The 18803-nt window shown below is 41.6% G+C and overlaps 3 protein-coding genes across 5 annotated transcripts in view; 2 read left to right on the forward strand and 1 right to left on the reverse strand.

The window, feature by feature from the left end:
- Positions 1-18803, reverse strand: part of CLEC12A (C-type lectin domain family 12 member A) — a 235537-nt gene that overhangs the window by 134376 nt on the left and 82358 nt on the right. The gene's annotated exons all lie outside the window — the stretch shown is intronic.
- Positions 1-18803, forward strand: part of TMEM52B (transmembrane protein 52B) — a 30387-nt gene that overhangs the window by 6392 nt on the left and 5192 nt on the right. For 2 of the 3 annotated variants that reach the window (XM_082348976.1, XM_082348974.1), the window contains one exon: positions 1-15700. In XM_082348976.1, the coding sequence (XP_082205102.1) occupies positions 1-245 (245 nt within the window). In that variant the 3' untranslated portion in view covers positions 246-15700. The remainder of the gene's footprint in view (positions 15701-18803) is intronic. The other variant, XM_082348975.1, reaches the window with a different exon arrangement.
- The window catches only part of GABARAPL1 (GABA type A receptor associated protein like 1), an 8427-nt gene continuing 5192 nt past the window's right edge, over positions 15569-18803 (forward strand). Inside the window, exon 1 of the mRNA XM_082348977.1 lies at positions 15569-15700. Coding sequence (XP_082205103.1) covers positions 15611-15700 — 90 coding nt within the window. The 5' untranslated portion in view covers positions 15569-15610. The remainder of the gene's footprint in view (positions 15701-18803) is intronic.

Below are 18803 nucleotides of genomic sequence, written 5' to 3' on the forward strand. Positions count from 1 at the left end.
CCCTGCAGTCAGTGTTTGGCCCTGCGGCTCGAAGAATCCTGGCCGTGGCTCACTCCCCCAGCTCCCTGAGCCCGCTGCCGTCCTCCCTGGACACCCTCCCAGGGTATGAAGAAGCTCTTCACATGACTCGCTTCACTGTTTCCAAGTGTGGCCAGAAAGCACCTGATCTACCCCCAGTGCCAGAAGAAAAGCAGCTGCCCCCAATGGCAAAGGAGTCTCCTCGAATAGAACACCGTTCTAATTGATGGGAACTCTGGTTTGATCAGTGGGTTGGGGGTTTCACCAGAGTTGGTAGAGATTCACAGACAAATGGAACATTTTATTCCCCCTAACTTTCAGAAGGCTTAGGATGGCCATCTAAACAACATTCAGTGGCAAATGTGGATTCCAACCCAGACACATATATTTTCTGCTATGGCATGCTCTAGTCGAGAACTCTTCTTTATCCAGTGGCCACAATTTGCAATTAACCTGTAGCAATGCTGATTACTACTGAACAGGAAAGCATCAAAGGGATCTTGGATTCCTTCAGCTATTGAGTTCCTTTCCCCATAGGATGCTGCAAGTTGCTGGTTTCTCTACCAGCAAATAGATTATGTACACTTGTAGAGAAAGACCAGCCTGCAGGCACAGCCAGAGGCGTTCATGCACTGAATTCATACACCCTTCCTCTCGAGAGAGCATTCACTTTTATGCTAAATGACAATGATAATTTTGTACGTCATGTAATGCCTCACTGGACATCCAGCATCCAGGGGTGGGATTGCAGGCCTGGGCTTAGAGGACACAGCAGAGTAATGAAGTGCCAAATATCAAGGTCTTTCTTTCACTCTGGTTCTACCCACCAGCAGTAGGGGAAACTGCGTAGAACGCAGAAACAGTTCTATTCATTTTTTTTAGTTTTTTAGTTCCTCTGCCCTGCAAACATGCGCACACACACGGAGGCACGCAAGCATATACACACGCACACTTTTCTAACTCTGAAAGAATAGTGCCGCTTTGCTTCTTTCCTCTTTCCTGCTTTGACCAAGTGTCTCTACAGTAGTGACAAACACTTGCTTCTAGTGGTGGCCTTCACTGCCACCTAGTGGAGCCATGGCAGAAATGCATCCTCCTGTTGGAGCCCATCTGCGTACCTCTCTGGTTTTTGGAGCACTAACTGGGTGAGGTACTTCCCAGGGCACGATCATACTGTGTAGTGCTAAGCTGTCCACATAACATACTACCTCCAAAATGTACTGTTATTGGAAAATTTAGGACGTGAAGTGTATTGGGGGAAATACTGCTTGCCAGTGACCTTAGAAAAGTCATTGAACTCCCTCAGGCACAGTTTTCTCATCCATAAATTAGGAGATATAACTCTTCCAAGGATTGTTGTGAAGATCAAATAAGCTATATGTAAATGTGACAAGATTTGTAAATTATTATGCACATGTATTTGTTACTCTTATTCTTGACAACTCATTTTCACCTGCCTGCTATGACTCTACTGAAAAGTATGTTCTGATTTTCCCTTTGGCAACCCAGCCTGCTATGTTACTGCCAAGTCACACCTGATGTAGCTTTATTTCATCAATAAATATTTGTTGACTGAGGTAAACAGCTGAAGACATGTGATTCCTCTTGATATATCCTGTGTAGAGGTAAGAAATATTTGAGAAAATTTGTTTATTAGGCAAATAGGTCCATTTCTCAGGGAGCAATACAGACCTGGGGATGGCTGATTAATGCACCACCTCATTAAATACTTTCTTGGGATGTTCACTCAGCCAGGAGGGAAAATGTTCTAAGCGAGTCTAACCTGCTGGTGATCTGAATTTATTCTGAGTCACTTAAGACATGGCCTCTGGAAATTGTTAATGCATGAATTGTTAATAGCACCCGAGGGGGCCTTGTTTTGCCACTGCCAAATGAATCTCTTCATTGTTACATATTCCATGAAATATTCTAGGCCCTTTCGTTCTTCAAAATACTACAGTCTTAAAGAAGTTAAAACGTCCTTGGGTATAACAAGATCTTGAAAGAAATCCTGCCTGTAAGGATCTTATTCTAAAGAGATCTCTCCGCCCCACTTTCCCCTCCCCCTTGCCCTCTCCTTAGCCACAGAGAAGTCACCTTAGCATTACATCACAAGCAATCAGCAGCCACTTGGCTTCACTTCTTTATCTACTCAGCTGAAGACATCTGTTCATCACCTCAGTCACTTTCACCATTGGTCTCAGTTTCGTTTAACTCCTTTTAACTTTCCTCATACCCATCCTTCAAACTTCAAGCGTTGGTTCAGTGACGCTAACTGATTTCTCCCCAAAGCCTACATCCCTGAGCAGTGCTGCAGTCTGAAAGAGACCTTGGGAAATAGGATCACCAGGACTTGCTGATGGATTGGGTAGGGAAATGTAGTAAGGGAAAATGATTCCTAGATCAATGACCCGAGCCAATGTGGGGAAGGCATAGCTGTTTATGAGGATGGGGAAGGCTAGCAGAGACCTGATTTAGGGGGGAATTAAATTCAGGGATTTCTAAAATGGGGGAAAGGCATTTTGTGGCAAAATATAAACCAAGTTAGTCTGAAATGAGGTCTAATACACGAAAGCAGCCAGGAAGGTTCAGGTGTGCCAACGAGAAAAATCATTTTCCTCGAGATTGAATGAGGAAAGCCTCAATCTGTAAAAAAAGAAAAAGAAATTCCATATTGGATCTTGATACTTTGCAGTGTTTGTAAAATAAGCCCCTGAGAATGGTCCAGAGATTATTGGGATTTGCCAATTTGGGACTCTGGGGTCTGGACAGGAGGATATGAGTTTGGAAGCCATCAAGTTAAAATGTATATTTATAGATATGGGTGTAAATGAGATAACTCTCCCTCCCCCTTCTTCCTCTTGCTTATTTTTTAATTGTTCACTTTCTATTAGTTTCTTCCCTTTAGTATACATTAGTTTAGTATGCATTATATATTCTAAAAAGAAAGGAAAGCCTACTCTGAAAGAGAAAAGTATCACATTGTTAAGCCTGGCGCTAAGTAATTCAGACGCTGCACTTGAAGACAGCCATGAAAGTTTTTTAGCAGGAGAGATCCATGGGGTCAATGTTTTAGAAAGACACTGATGAAAATGTCTGAAGTCTTAGCTGAAGTGTGAAGAAGGCAGGTCTTGCTTCCAGCCAGGAGCATATATTAAAAATCCTAGTCAAAACTGATGAGAGCCTGAAAATGAATGGGAGACTGGGCGAGAAGTGGTGGTGACGAAATGAATGATAATCATTTCTTCTTTTCAGCAGAGCTCTGAGCTGTGCTCAGATTGCAAAAACGAATAACAAAATGGTTAGGAAATATAACCTTTACACCATTGTTCTCTAGGTCTTTCCTCTAATTATAAGCAGTGGAGAATCTCTGCCACCTCTTTCTCAGTCTGAATGGCACAAATATGGATTGATATAAACCTTCTGAAGCCTGGCTGTGAAGCTGCACTATTCATTCTCTACAGCTTAATTGGGGTTTTCTGGCGGTGAGGACACTAGTGAAAAAAAACTCCACATTTTAAAACGTCATTTTTTACTTGCCAAAACTGAAATTCTTACAATCAGGGCCATGTCCAGTATCTGAAAGGAAGTGTTAATATCTACATAGCAAGAGGAAAAGACTCTGAGAGCATGAAGTCCCTAATCTGTGAGACACCTGGAAGATGGGCCTGGATTAGTTTACACAAGGATAATAAAGGCACTCCTTTCTGCAGGAAGATGGGTCTGAGAGAAGATTGATTGGGCTGTGATGACTGGTTTTGTCTGAGGTTTGGAGGCAAATAGAACAGTACAAGATACCTTGTAGTGGCTTGTTTCTGATCCAAGTCTAGGTCAAGAGCTAGAGCATAGAATCTGGTTGAGTTGGCCTTATGGGTCTGGCCGATGAGACCTTTATTAGACGGTCTGATTAGTTAACACATTAGGAGTGTACTTGTATATGAGAGCATAGATATAAAGCAAAAATGGAATTTATGTAACAAATATAAGAAGCAGGGGAGAAAAACTGCAAAGTCTGGGAACAGTGAGTTTTGTTTTCTTTCCATTTGTTAAGCAGATTGTCTGGAAGGCAATAAAGAAGCCAGGATAGGAAGTCCGCCCTTGAACAGGCTGACTGGGAAAAAAAATTCAGTGATTTATGGATTGTCCAAGATATATTGAGCATTCAGCTGTGGAAAATATTTTACAAGCTGTGTCTGAATAATGTTGGCCAGTGTCCTTCTGTTGGCACCTCCACCTCAGCTAAGCCAGAATTGCGCTATTTCCCACCTCAGAATTCCTCATAACTGTAGAGTTTGGAAAGGGTGTCATGAAAGTGGTCGTGTTTGAGTTGAAACCTGCAGGATCATAGAACTTTAAATGTCAAATAGACATTATAAGTGCATTTTCTGTCTATGAGCAAAGATGAGAAAGATGAGAACGTGAGTCATGGAGGATGTTAAAAATTCCAAGAGTGATAGAAAAGGAATGGATCTGAAAAGATAGGTTGACATCTGTTTATGGGAGGCATTAAATATTGTAACCAAATGCAGGTTTGGCCACTCGCTGCTCAAGAGCCAATAACGAATTGAGGGGCAAGCTTCAGTAGAGAAGAAAGGTTACCTTACTCAGGAAAACCGGCAATATGGGGAGATGGTGGACTTATGTCCAGAGACCGACTCTGAAGATTCTGCTCAGCCATGATGATTTTTAAAGGGAAAACAATCTCAGTTAATCATTAAGGCAGAAGGTCAGATTCTTCGTCATCTTTCCACTGTGTGCAAACCTGCTGACTTCTCCTGATCTATCTTGGGTCGCTGTCTTGCTCATGTGGCCCACCTGCAATTGGATGTTCTCTTGCCCACGTGCTCTGCCTCTACATGTGAGGTCCATCTGCAAATTTACTAAGGGAAAGCTAGGGGTAGAAGGTCAGTCATTCTTTAACTACTTAATTCTTCATTCTTATTCCTTCTAATCCGGGAAAGGAATCAACAGGTTAGGTAAGGTGTTGTGTATGTTTAGTAAAGCAGAAATCAGGAGCTAAGTTAAATGTTGCCTAATGATGTCATCTTTATGATTAAGGTCTAAAGAAAACAGGGATGGACAAAAGAAAAGAGGCAGAGGAGCTGCTTACAATATGAGCTTAAGCAGTTCGGTCTTTATCCTGCCTTGTATGAAAGCTATTAAAAGTTTTTGAATAGGGAAGAGAGATCATGTAACTTGTAAGATGCTTCAGCTGTCACTAGAGGATGAATAAGAGAAGTGAGATGTAGAGGACAGGGACACCATTATGGCTCTTCAGCTACCCCAAAGACAACACTCCAATTTCTTCCATAAGAGCTTAGTTATAGGCAAAGTTATGGAATAAGGCAGTCTAAATTTAAAGCCTCTTCACTGTGTTTCAGCTTCCTGGTAGGACTCATCCTAAGTGTTTATGTGGCCCTTTGGTAATTACTGTCTTTGTTTCACAAATGATATCAGTGTTCTTAGTGTCTGGACTTTCTTGGGTCCCAATTTGAATATCAAACTTGCCTACATAGGATCTGTCTTGTACAACCCTCTTGCACTAGACTTAGCACCTGCTCTTCCTTCCCATGTAAATTCTAATTACTATGGGTGGTAGAATTGAGTACCCTCTTCTCCCTCTCCCCCAAAAGAGTGTAAATCCAAACTCAGGAAATATCAAAGTAGATAAATGTAAATCCAATTCAAAGGGGACAAAAGTTCATCAGGAGTCAAACAATTGGTAAGTAATCATAACCATTTGAATGCCTTCAGTGCCCTATCTCATCCTCCAAACTATGTGCTCCCTTTTGTCAGCTTTGGAGGCTGAGTTGCAGGCAAGTGATGTAACTGGTGGAGAGCTGAGTGCCTGAGCTGGCTTTACACTCAACTTCCTCAGACTTCAAACACCAAACTGAAAAACATTTTGCTCTTATTTTTTTCCTTTAATTTTTATTCCTTTTAATCAAATGCACACCTTCATACAGATTACAAAGTCAAATAGCTCTACAAGGCTTGTGAAGAAAAGGAGTGCCTTCCCACCACACGCATACATGCACATAGAATCCCTACTTTTTAGCTGACTTTTTAAAATCTGCATTTCTTCAAATACTATACATATGTTTCTATTCCTTTTCTCTTTTTTCTTTGAAGTATAGTTGATGTACAACGTTGTGTTAGTTTCAGGTGTACAGCAAAGTGATTCAGTTATATATATATATGTGTGTGTGTGTGTATATATATATATATATATATATATATTTTTTTTTTTTTTCACATTCTTTTCCATTATACGTTATTACAAGATATTGAATACAGTTCTCTGTGCTATATAGTAGGTCCTTGTCATATGTTTCTATTCTTGATTTTTATTTTCAGTTTGGACCATTATCTATTGACTTGCCATTATGGAAGATGAAAATACAGCCCTTTTTCTCCACCATCCCTACCGTTGCGATCACGACACATCTGAACATTTCTTGTGCCCCCCTATTTTCTAAATATAGTTATATCATAATTTTGATTAGCTGAGTATAATGGGAAGCAGAAAAAAGGCCAATAAGGATTAAGTTCCTGAAACCAGTCTTTCTGGGTTAAAATTCTGGCTCTTTCCCTTCCTCTTTGTCCAATCTTTCTGTAGTGACTTAACTGTTTTACGCTTCCATTTCTTAAGCTGTAAAATGATCATCAAATGAGTACACATACATTACATTATTGCGTGAGGATTATGGAGGTTAATACATATATTCATACTATATATAAAGCGTGTATACATTAATAACTATCAATTACTTTTACTATCTTGAAGATTATCTTCATCTCTCTCGTGTTAAATCCTGTCTTTTATGTCCCATGTCTTTTCCTTTCTTGGTTTACTTCCTCATCTGGGGGCTGCTCCTGGAAAAAGGTACATAAGAAGTGAATTTTTGAAGAGCTTCAATGTTTATGAAATGTCTTGTGCTACCCTCATACTTAAGTAATAGTTTAGCTTTGCATAAAATTCTAGGAAGAAAATAAATCCCCTTAGGATTGTGTAGGCATAACTAGCTTTAAATAAAATCTGACCTCCCTCCCTCATTTTCTGAAATCTCCCTCTCTGAGATTCCTAGTATTTGAATGTTGGACTTCTAATTCCCCTGGCCTCCTTTTCCATCTTTCTGTTTTATTGCTTTACTTTCTAGGAAATTTCATTAACTTTCTTCTAATACTTCTATTGAATGTTTTCCTTCTCTTACTTTTAATTTTTAAAATTTTTTTATATGAATACTCTTTGGTTGTAGCTATTTTTGTTTCATGGATGCAATATCTTCTTTTGTTTCTCCAAAAATATTAATGATAATTTTTTTGGTATTTTTATCTCCCCGAATAGTCTTTCTTATTTTCTCCAAGTTATTTTTCACTAATTGTTTACTTCATATTAGATCTTTTTTTGAAATCCTTGAGTCCTTGCTGCCTGATCATACTTAAGAACAAGGCACTAAAAAGCTCATTTGAAATTTCTGTATGTGTGCAAAAACCCAGCTGGGCTGCTAGAATTCTGGGAACAGAAGGAGGAAGAAGGTTGGGGGTTCAAGGGTCAGTATGTAAGTTCTCACCTAACCTTCCGGTTTTCAGTAGCCGTCTTCTACTAAGCCCACTTTCCCCCCTAGCGTTCCCAGTCCATAGACCTTGTTAATCATGCAAAAATAAATCTCCATTCTCTACAGGGATGGGGAGATAATCTGGAGGTAAAGATGGCTGAGCCTTTCTAAGTTCTGTAAAGAATAATGGACTACTTTAGATCTTCCCTAGCACCAGGTTTGGACTGCCTTTTTCAGATCTCCTCTGTCATTTATTATTTGTCAGTCTTCTTTTTAGACACCAATATTGTTTTCTGTTTTCTTCTTTTTGACTTTGTGAGTTTTTGATTCCCTTTTTCTCCTTTACAGTCTGTACTTGTTTTCTAGAGCTGAAGGATTCTTTTTTTAAATTTTTGTTGGAGTATAGTTGATTTACAGTGATGTGTTTGTTTCAGGTGTACAGCAAAATGAATCAGTTATACGTATACATATATCCACTCTTTATTTTTTTTTTAAGATTCTTTCCTCATGTAGGCCATTACAGAGTATTCAGTAGAGTTCCCTGTGCTATACAGCAGGTTATTATTATTTATCTATTTTATATATAGTAGTGTGTATGTGTCAATCCCAATCTCCCAATTTATCCCTCCCCCCCATCCCCTGGTAACCATAAGTTTGTTTTCTACATCCATGACTCTACTTCTGTTTTTTAAATAAGTTCATTTGTACGCTTTTTTTTTTTTAGATTCCACATATAAGCGATATCATGATATTTGTCTTTCTGTGTCTGACTTACTTCACTCAGTATGACAATCTCTAGGTCCATCCATGTTGCTGCAAATGGCATTATTTTGTTCTTTTTTTATTGCTGAGTAATATTCCATTGTATATATATGTACCACATTTTCTTTATCTGTTCCTCTGTTGACAGACATTTAGGTTGCTTCCATGTCCTGGCTATTGTAAATAGTGCTGCAATGAACATTGGGGTGCATGTGTCTTTTTGAATTATGGTATATACCTAGGAGTGGGATCGCTGGGTCATACGGTAGTTCTACTTTTAGTTTTTTAAGGAACCTCCATACTGTTCTCCATAGAGGCTGTACTAACTTACATTCCCACCAACAGTGTAGGAGGGTTCCCCTTTCTCCACACCCTCTCCAGCATTTATTGTTTGTAGATTTTTGATGATGGCCATTCTGACTGGTATAAGGTGATACTTCACTGTAGTTTTGATTTGCATTTCTCTAATAATTAGTGATGTTGAGCATCTTTTCATGTGCTTTTTGGCCATCTGTATGTCTAGAGCTGAAGGATTCTGATGCCAGTTCCCATGTGTGGGTTTTTTCCCCTCACCAAGCAATTCTCATACACCAGCTGGATATCCTACAATTCAACTGAATTCTGACACTATCTCCTCAGATCCCACAGTTAAGGACTCAGTCTTACAGGACTACCCTCCCCCACCAACACACACACATCATTTCAGATGCCAATCACAAGTCCAGGTTGTCACGTGGGATTCTGACTGATAGACTATAGTTCAGAGGTTCCAGTGACCTCCTCTTCTCGTTTGATTAATTTGCTCCAGCGACTCACAGAACTCTTCCATAAGTAGACAAAACAGTTTACTTATGGATGAGGTGCATAGGGCAGGGTACGTGGGAAGGGGCGTGGAGCTTCTGTGCCCTTCTCCAGTGAGCCACTCATCTGGCACCTCCATGTATTCATCCACCTGAAGGTCTCAGAACCCTGTCTTTTTGGATATTAATGGAGGCTCCATCACTTTGGCAAGCTGGATTATGTCATTGACTATTGGTGATTGAACTCAATTTCCAGCCCTTTTCTCCTCCCTGGAGGTGGGGGTTGGGGGGGACTGAATGTTCCAACTCTCCAATCACATGGTTGGTTCCTCTGGTGACCAGCCCCTATCCTTAGGTTACCTAGGGTCATTCCAGAAGTCACTCATTAATGTAACAAAAGACACGTTTATTGCTCTCAACACTTAGGAAATTCCAAGAGTTTTCAGAGCTCTGTGTCAGGGACGGGGTGAAGACCAAATATATATTTCTTTTTATATATCACAGGCTGCCATAAGGACTACAAATTGGATGGTTTAGACAACAGAAATTTATTCTCTCAGTTCTGGAGGCTCGAAGTCTGAAATCAAGGTATGAGCAGGGTTGGTTCCTTTTGAACGTGGTGAGGGAGACTCTGTTTCCTGGCTCTCTCCTAGCTTCTGGTAACCTTCAGCATTCTCTGACTTGCAGATTGCATTCTTCCAGTGTCTTCACATCCTCTTTCCTTTATGCATGTCTGTCTCTGTGTCCCAATTTCCTCCTTTTTAGGAGGACATCAGTCCTATTGGATTAACATCTACCCTAATGGCCTCATCTTAACTTGATCATCTGCAAAGACCCTATTTCCAAAGTCACATTCACAGATACTGGGGTTAGGACTTTAACATTTTTGGGGGGGATATATTTCAACCCATGACACAGTTGCTTACAGCAGCGGTCTGCAACCTTTTTGGCACCAGGGACTGGTTTTGTGGAAGACAATTTTTCCACGGACGGGGGGTAAGGGGGGATGGTTCAGGCAGTAATGCGAGTGATGGGGAGCGGCACATGAAGCTTCACCCCTCCTCCGCTGCTCACCTCTTGCTGTGTGGCCAGTTCCTAACAGGCCATGGACCGGTACTGGTCCGTGGCCCGGGGTATGGGGACCCCTGTTTTAGTGGAATTTCAAGAGACAGCAAAGATAAATATATCCTTTTCAATCTATCATCTTAAATCAGAAGTCTACCCTTTACTCTTTTTACTCTCACATACTGCACATTTTTTGAGTCTTTACTTTGTATCCAAAGTACTGAGAATACAAATACACATAATATGCCATCAAGTGGCACAGAAGCAACTGCGAGAGACTACCTGAAACTAAGGACTTAAATGCCATTAGAATTGCCTCTAACTCTTTATCTGTCTCTATCCCTACCTATATATCTTGCCTCTCTGAATATCATCTTCTCTATCTCTTGTTGGAACCCAGAGCAGGCCATCCCAAAATATGCCTCAATGGCATATTGATTATTTTGAATTAAAGTTACTTCAGAAACAGCTGATGCAAGAGGGACACTGACCCTCCTCTCTGTCTACCTGAAAGCAGGAAATAAATCTCCCATGTGAAAGGTGCACTCCCTGCATCTAAGGTAGAAGGACACTTTTATTGCCAGATATGGGAAATTCAGGGACAAGAAACTTGTGTAAGCAAAGCTTGTTACTTCTTTAATTTACCACTGCAAGCCCAATCTCTGTTTAGATTCTTCATTAATTGAGTACCCCAAACCTGTTTCTTTGCCCTGTCAGTTTCTCACAAATGTGCTGTTTCCTTGTCTAAAAAGTATAAAAGATGACTGCTTTGCCCATTTCTCAGATCTCATTTCTGGGATTTTTGTTTGCACTAATTAAACTTTGTTTCTTTTTCTCCTGTTCATCAACCTTGTGTCAATTTTTTATTAGTCCAGCGCAAGAACTCATGAAGGGTAGAGGGGGAAATTTACCCCTCCCAGATATTCTTTTATGTTGAACTGGTACACTTGGACTGCAGGAGACTAAAACAATGGCTCCTGTAAACCTGTGATCTTACATCATCAAAGTTCATCTCCAAAGTAGAGGCTCACTTCTCTTAGTTCACAAATGAGAAGTTCTAAGGATAGATTCTGATTAGTCTTGTGTAACGTTACTTGGCCTTATAAATGGTCAAGGCAGTGAGGGTCTCTGATTGGTGGATTCTACTAGAAGAATTATGTGGTATCAGTGGGACGAGAAAGTCCCTCTAAAACCATGCATATCCCCCGCCCCTCCCCCCCCAAAAAAACCCAATGAGAAGTAATAGGCATAATATTATCTAATGTACAATACATCATTACAAAATGCATTGTGACAATGACAAGCACACAATGCTTTGGAGGCCGGTTGAAAGGATACAAAAGGATCCAGGTAAATGAAATCAAAAAGGTTTCCTGGAGAAAGTGATGCCTGTACTAAATCCTGAATGATTTATAGAAATCAGACAGAAAAAAAAAATAGGAGAAAATGTTTTCACAGGAAGAGGCTTTGAGAATATCCAGTGGCCAGAAACAAGGGCAATATTAGAGAAAGAGGTAATTTAAGTGACTTAGTATGCCTGGAACAGAGAGAGCAAAATAGGAAATGGCAATATATGAGGCTAGCGAGAAAAACATCAACCAGATCCTAAGTATTCCATTTCTCTACTAAGGAATTTGAACTTTTTCCAAAGACTACAGAGAATCTCTGACCACTGAAAGATATTAAGAAGAGAAATGATACAATGAAATATGGTTTTATTATAGTTATTCTGGTATCAGTGAGCTTTTTCTTTCTCTATCTCCTAGAAACGATAAAGATAAAAATTAAAGACTAAGAATGGATTTGAGTAATAATGGTGGTTTTAAAACATGTCCACAAATTCTTTAACATTCCTTCCATCTAGGTTGGAATTACCCTTCCAACCTAGGGTAATTCCTACTTGGTTCAGGACATCTTTTTCTTTTTTTTTTTTAAAATAATTTATATTGCAGTATAGTTGATTTATAACGTGTTAGTTTCAGGTATACAGCAAAGTGAATCAGTTATACATGTACATATATCCACTCTTTTTTAGATTCTTTTCCCATATAGGTCATTACAGAGTACTGAGTAAAGTTCCCTGTGCTATACAGTAAGTCCTTATTCGTTATCTATTTTATATAAAGTAGTGGGTATATGTCAATCCCAATTTCCTAATTTATCCCCCACCCCCATACTCCCTGGTAACCATAAGTTTGTTTTCTACATCAGTGACTCTATTTCTATTTTGTAAATAAGTTCATTCATACCATTTTTTTTAGATTCCACATATAAGCGATATCATATGATATTTGTCTTTCTCTGTCTGACTTACTTCACTCAGTATGACAATCGCTAGGTCCATCCATTGCTGCAAATGACATTATTTCATTCTTTTTTCTGGCTGTGTAATATTCCATTGTGTATATGTACCACATCTTCCTTATTCACTCCTCTGTCAATGGACATTTAGGTTGCTTCCATGTCTTAGTTCTTGTAAATAGTGCTGCAGTGAACATTGGGGTCCATGTACCTTTTCAAATTATGTTTTTTTCCAGATATATGCCCAGGAGTGGGATTGCTGGGTCATACGGTAGTTCTAGATTTCGTTTTTCAAGGAGATTCTGGACATCTTGATTGCTTCCAAGTTTTGGCAATTATGAATAAAGCTGCTATAAACACCTGTGTGCAGGTTTTTATGTAGACAAAAGTTATCAACTTCTTTGGGTAAATGCTAATGTTGGGGAGGAAGAAATTTCCCTCTGCCCTTCTTGGTTCTTCTGGCTGGTCTAAGAATTAAATCGACATGAGACACATTAACAGGAGAAAACCAAACGAAAGTTTAATAACACATATACACAGGAGATACCCAGGAGAACAGAGTAACTAACTCATCAAAATGTCCGAAGCCCTTACCTTAAATACCTTCCTCAGCTAAGGACAAAAGAGGATGGATGTTTGAAGGTGGGGAGAGTCAGTTATGGGAAGTCACCAGGAAAAACACAGTAAACAAGGGTAAGGTTATTTTGCAGATTTAAGTCCTTGACTTCTCTGTTGATAAGAGTTTCTAGAGATTTGGCCACAGTCCTCTTCCAGGGGCAACAAGGGAGACACCCTTATAAAGGAGATTTTCCTTACAAACACAAATGTCACTTACAAAAGGGTAACTCCTTGGTTTTCAGAGTTTTCCCCATGTGTGCTGTTTCTTAGAAAACAACCAGCTTAAAATAATTAATATACCAGAGATATCTTTAGGGTGGCAAATTCTGCTCCCCCTACACTAAGGGGTTGATTGCTATATTTTATTGTAAGCGTATGTTTAGTTTTCTACGAAAGGACCAACCATCTTCCAAAGTGGCTGTACCATTTTTCATTCTCATCAGCAATGAATGAAAGTTCCTGAAATGTGAAATTTTCAATATCGCCTTTGGTTAAAGGGGGGATTTGGAAATATTTTTATCTGAATGCATGTTTTAATTTATAAAATTACCTCCCATATAATATTTTAAGTGTTCTGCTACAAATAAAGGTAGAGAGCAAGCTGTGGGAGTTGAAGGATTGGGTAGTCTAAGATAAAGTATTAGCATTTAGAGAAGCCTTAAGGCAGAAAGAGTAACTGAAATTTCATCTCCAAATTATTTTTCATATATAAATTGCCACTGTGGTTAGGTATTTTTAAAATAAAAGTTAAAATCAGCTTTAAACTAGCTATGATTGTTTCCAGTAGATCTGATGGGAAAACAACACTCTTAAAAAATATTAATTTCCATCATAATTACTTTTCTCAATTGGTTTTAAAGTACTCCTCTGAGAGATTTAGCTATATTTGGGTCAAAGCTCAAATGAGCTAAGATGTTCAGTTTGAGAATAAGGACTAAACATTATAAACATATAATGTGATAAAAGAATTCCTGGATTTTCATACATGAGAAGGATTGAAAAATGCCATAGAGAAAAATAATGAGCATCAAAGACTATGCAATTCATTTTCCTTGTTTCAATAATGAAACTTAGTTTCTTTTCTTTTGTGGGTTTGTTTTTCAAATCAGAGATAAGGAGACCTTGCTGAAAGTAGACAGGTGACTGGGGCCACTGTTGTCTCAGACATTTTTTAGAACTTCCAGCGCTTTGTTTAGGGCAAAGCAGCCCTTCATTCTTCATCTTTTCTTCACTCTTTTTTATCTTACAATTTCTGCTGCTCCTCCCCTACAGGTCCCTGGAATCACTGTCGTTAGTAGTGGTTGGAAAGGCCTTTGTCCTCGGATTCTTAGCAGGGAAAGGGGAGGGCCAGAGGGAGGCGACACTGGCACCAGGTCCACCCTCCGGTCTGCCACCAGCCCTTCAGGTGGCACTTTGTATTCAGGTTAGGAGAGGAGTACTCTTCTCGGTGAATTTTTGCCTTAGGAAAAACAAAAAATGTTTGAGGACTACTGAGTTAATCACCTGAATCGCTTGATATTTTCTTTTCCGAAGACAGATCCGACTTCTGGGTTAAGAAGAGAAAGTAAATCATTTCTATATCTGAACGTGTGTGAAGCCCTTCGTGGTCGGGACTGACATCACTTCTCTGGACCTTGATTACACCTCTTGCCCTTCACCTTATACGTCTCTTCAGATCCCTTAGTCATGCTCTGTTTGTGCCGCTGCTCTAGGAGCAGCCTGCGGCCAAGACCTAAACAACATGACGCCAACGTGGTGAAGGAGGGGTCACGGTCGGAGGCAGCCAGCCCAGCACCGAAGGCGCCGGGCGAGTGCAATCCAACGAGTGAAGGGCGAAAGGCAAGCACGGGGCACCTCTGCATGGGCCAAAGGAATGCCAGGACCCCCATCCCATCTCTTCCCCGACTCCAGATCCCAACAGGCTGAAAAAAGCTGGATTTTCGCCATCTGTATTTGTTTTGGGGCTCAACCAAGAAACTGCGAAGGAGAGGGAAGAAGACATTTTTAGAACATCTTTTTGTTTGAAAAACACCTTTAATGTCACAGTCACCATAAAATAAGAGGTGAAAATTGCTCGTGTTCCCAGTGAACTCTCTTCAGGGAAAGTTTAGATGGAAGGAGAAAACACTGAAACGGACAGAGTTCCCGCCCACCCCCATCCCGCGAACCACGGGTCGCGGGGGGCGGGCCGGGGGCGGGGCTTCGTGACGTCACAGGACCAACGCGCCGCCGTGTTGTTTTTGTGCCCCCGGGTCTCGGGAAAAGCCTCCGGCAGTTCTTTACCTGGCCCTCCCGTGCCTCTGGACCGGGGGCCCCGAGACCCCTTCTGAAAGCTCTGCGGAGCCGCGTTGCGACGGGGGCTGGCCTTCCTGAAGCGGGTCTGAGACACACTGCGATTTGTTCCGAGGGAATCGAGACGGCAGAGACGCCTTCGTCCGCGAGGGAGGCAGGCCCCGTCCGGGGATCTTAGAAACCCTGCGGTCCATCATGAAGTTCCAGTATAAGGAGGACCATCCCTTTGAGTATCGGAAAAAGGAAGGAGAAAAGATCCGGAAGAAATATCCGGACCGGGTCCCTGTGAGTGGAGGAGGGGAATGGGGGGGGGCGGCGGAGTCGTGATGGCTGCCAGAGGCACAGAAGGGTGGTCCCTAAAAGTACTTAACCTGGATGCCCTTCACTGCGGAGAGAGCCAGTGGAAGGAACGTTCGCGCTGCGGACCCTTTAAAACGCGTACCCCCAGGGCCGCATCTTTGGAGCTGACCGCAGTTTTAGCGCGGAGCCTACGTTTGAGTGACTCAGCAGTATTCAGAGGATGTGTGAGCTGGGATGTACTCAAAATGTGGGCCTTTTTGTGCGAGAATGATTAGGTTGGGGCTACCCATTTGCTGCCTTTAAGACTGCATGGGTATTGTTCTGGGAATAACAGATGCGGTGGATTTGCTCCCATCTGTTTTCTCCTTAGGTTGGGTCTGCGTTAATCAAGTTGACTTTGGCCCTTATAGCCTTGGGTTTGGGAGGGAAATGTTCGGAGGCCAGTGGATCCTTTATTTTTGTCTCTGAGGGTTAGGAAGCGGGGGTGGGGGGATGGGGGCGCCCCAAGACAGGCCTGGCCCAGAAAACAAGGTCACGTTCTCCGCGCAGCAGCCGGGTTGCCTCATCATTGTTGGCCCCGGGGCGTGTGGGGCTGCAGCCAGCCTTCCTCCGGTATTTATCCTGAACACATTGTACCTGGACACAATGAGGAAGGACTGAGACCTTTTTTCTCTCGGGTTTTTGGACTCTGGCGTATGTAATGTAAAACTAGCGCAGGCAGTGAGGAGGTACAGGGAAGAAATAGTAAGGCATCTTTTCCGCATCCGGGCGCTTTTCTCCCTCTCCCCCTCCCCCCTCCCCCGCCTCCTGCCTGGTTTTTCTCTACTGTGGGCTACGCAGTCGGATGGGAAGACAGAAGGCTTTAAAGTGTGCTGGAGGGAACAGTCTCTGAGCTTTGGCGATGGGGGACTAGAGACCCTAAGACTGTGCTCTTTATCTTCGGGCAGGGACATTCGGATAAATATTACAGATAATTTGCAGGTAAAGGAATTGCCATTATCTGATGGTGAGAGGTACTCTTGAATTCCTTTCCAAACCTCATCTAACTCTGATGTTCTTACAGCTGCCAGAAGCGACGTGGGCCGTATAAATCCCTTGCAGTCCTCTTCCTATAAGGGTAGAGGAGATATTAGAGCTGTTCCATTTCCCAGGAATTACGTACAAAAGGGTTTTCAGCTAAAAAGGAGAGCTAGCCCTATTACCCACTGACGGATTCGTGACAAATTGATTTCTTGGTCTGTGGACCTTGCGTGACTGCTTTAAAAGTTTCCCCCAAATCTTGGTGATACCCATCCTACTCTCTTATAATAATATTTGAAAGGGACAACTGACTTTGACTGATAACTTACCATGTAGCTGGGAGTATTCTCAGTGCCCCGTCTATATTCATTCACTTAGTCCTCACACCGTTATAATCCCATTCTGCAGATGCAGGATCTGAAGCACAGAGAACTGAAGTAACTTCCTGAAGGGTTTCACAGGGCTGCTGTGTGGCAGAGCTGGGATTCTGACCCTGGCTGTTGGGCCCTCCATGTCGTATTGTTTCTCAATCTCTAATGCAATTCCGTTCAACAGAACTATTTAAGTGTGCGGTGTGTGCCTCGCACTGTTAGGTATTGGAAATACAGAAGTCCAGTGTTGCTGCCTTCAAGAGTTCGCAGATGGTAGTAGGATGCCAGAACGGCATCCCAGTCAGCAAAATGACTACCGTGTATTCAGAACGCTAAGTATGAGGCTCTGTTCCAGTAGCTCCGTATACGTCACAAACTCAGAATTGTACCTGTTCCTAAATCTAGTTAAAATTCTCATCCATTTCCTCAAAACAGTCTTTTCCGTTTCAATCATTTACATGCATTCACCCAGAATAGTTCAGCTAATCCCCCCTATTTTTGTTCTGCTCATTGTTTGGTGTTAAATGTTTTACTTCTGTGATAGTTTGTAAGCCATTATGACTCTCCCTTAGATCTCATGATTCCTCCAGTTAGGTTTTAACCAGTGGTCAGCCTCCTAGCTGCTCCTTAGGTGCTCAGCCTGTGGCCTTCTTTCTAGTTGTGATGCAAAAGGATCTCTACCCTCTGAATCCTAAGATTTGGTGCATGTTCTGGGCAGAACCCTGAATCTTGCTGTGCTCAAGTGTCGTGTTTACGGAAAAGAGGGTTAGACTAAATGATTGCTAAAGCCCTTTCCCCCTAGACCATTGGTGTAATTAAAGCAGTCACGTACCCTGACTGCTTACGTGACCTGAGTGTAGCCTGAGCACCTCTGTAGCTGCTGCCCAAAAGAATAGGCGTGCTTGGGCCTTGAGACAGAGTTTCATGGGATTTTGAAGTTACCTTTCTAGCTACAGTGTATTGAAAACCTGCAACATAGCAGGAAACTGTTAGGAAGAGATTGCCTATTTTTTGAAATTCATGAGCAGCCCTATGGAGTATTAGTCTCATTTCACAGAGGAGGAAAACTGAGACCCAAACAGGCAAAGCATCTAGGCCCAGGGCCCACTGTTAAGTGAAGGGTTCCTGGGAACTTGAATATTTTCTGGTAAACGAAGGCCTTAATGATTCCTCCTCCCCTCCTGTTCCTCCACATCCCACCCTCTCCTCCCGATGTCACAATTGCACTTGGCTTTGTCGCTGTCTTTTTCTGCTCCCTTCACGTGGTTTCCATGTCTTATTAATCCAGGCTGGAGCTGCCACGTCGTCTCAGAGTTCCTGCGTGACACAAGGCAGCCTCCTTCCCTTTGATTTTATGCGCCTGCGGCCTCCTGACCATCCTCATTGTTGGGCCATCACTGGTCTCTTCCTAGTTTTTCTTTTAATTTCTGACTCACATATCATTGCTGCAGTTTTGATTTTTATTTATTTATTTTTCTTCCGGTTTGATGGAGATATAATTGCCACATGGCACTGTATAAGTTTAAAGTGTACAGCATAATGATTTGACTTACATACCTCATGGAATGATGATCACAGTAAGTTGAGGGAATATCCATGATCTCATACACAGATACAAAATTAAAGAAGTAGAAAAAGAATTTTTTTTGTGTGATGAGAACTCTTAGGATTTACTCTCAAAGTGTAATTGACCTACA

Source organism: Balaenoptera borealis, assembly GCF_965194805.1.
Source record: "Balaenoptera borealis genome assembly, chromosome: 13".
In the NCBI taxonomy this organism is placed as follows: domain Eukaryota; kingdom Metazoa; phylum Chordata; class Mammalia; order Artiodactyla; family Balaenopteridae; genus Balaenoptera; species Balaenoptera borealis.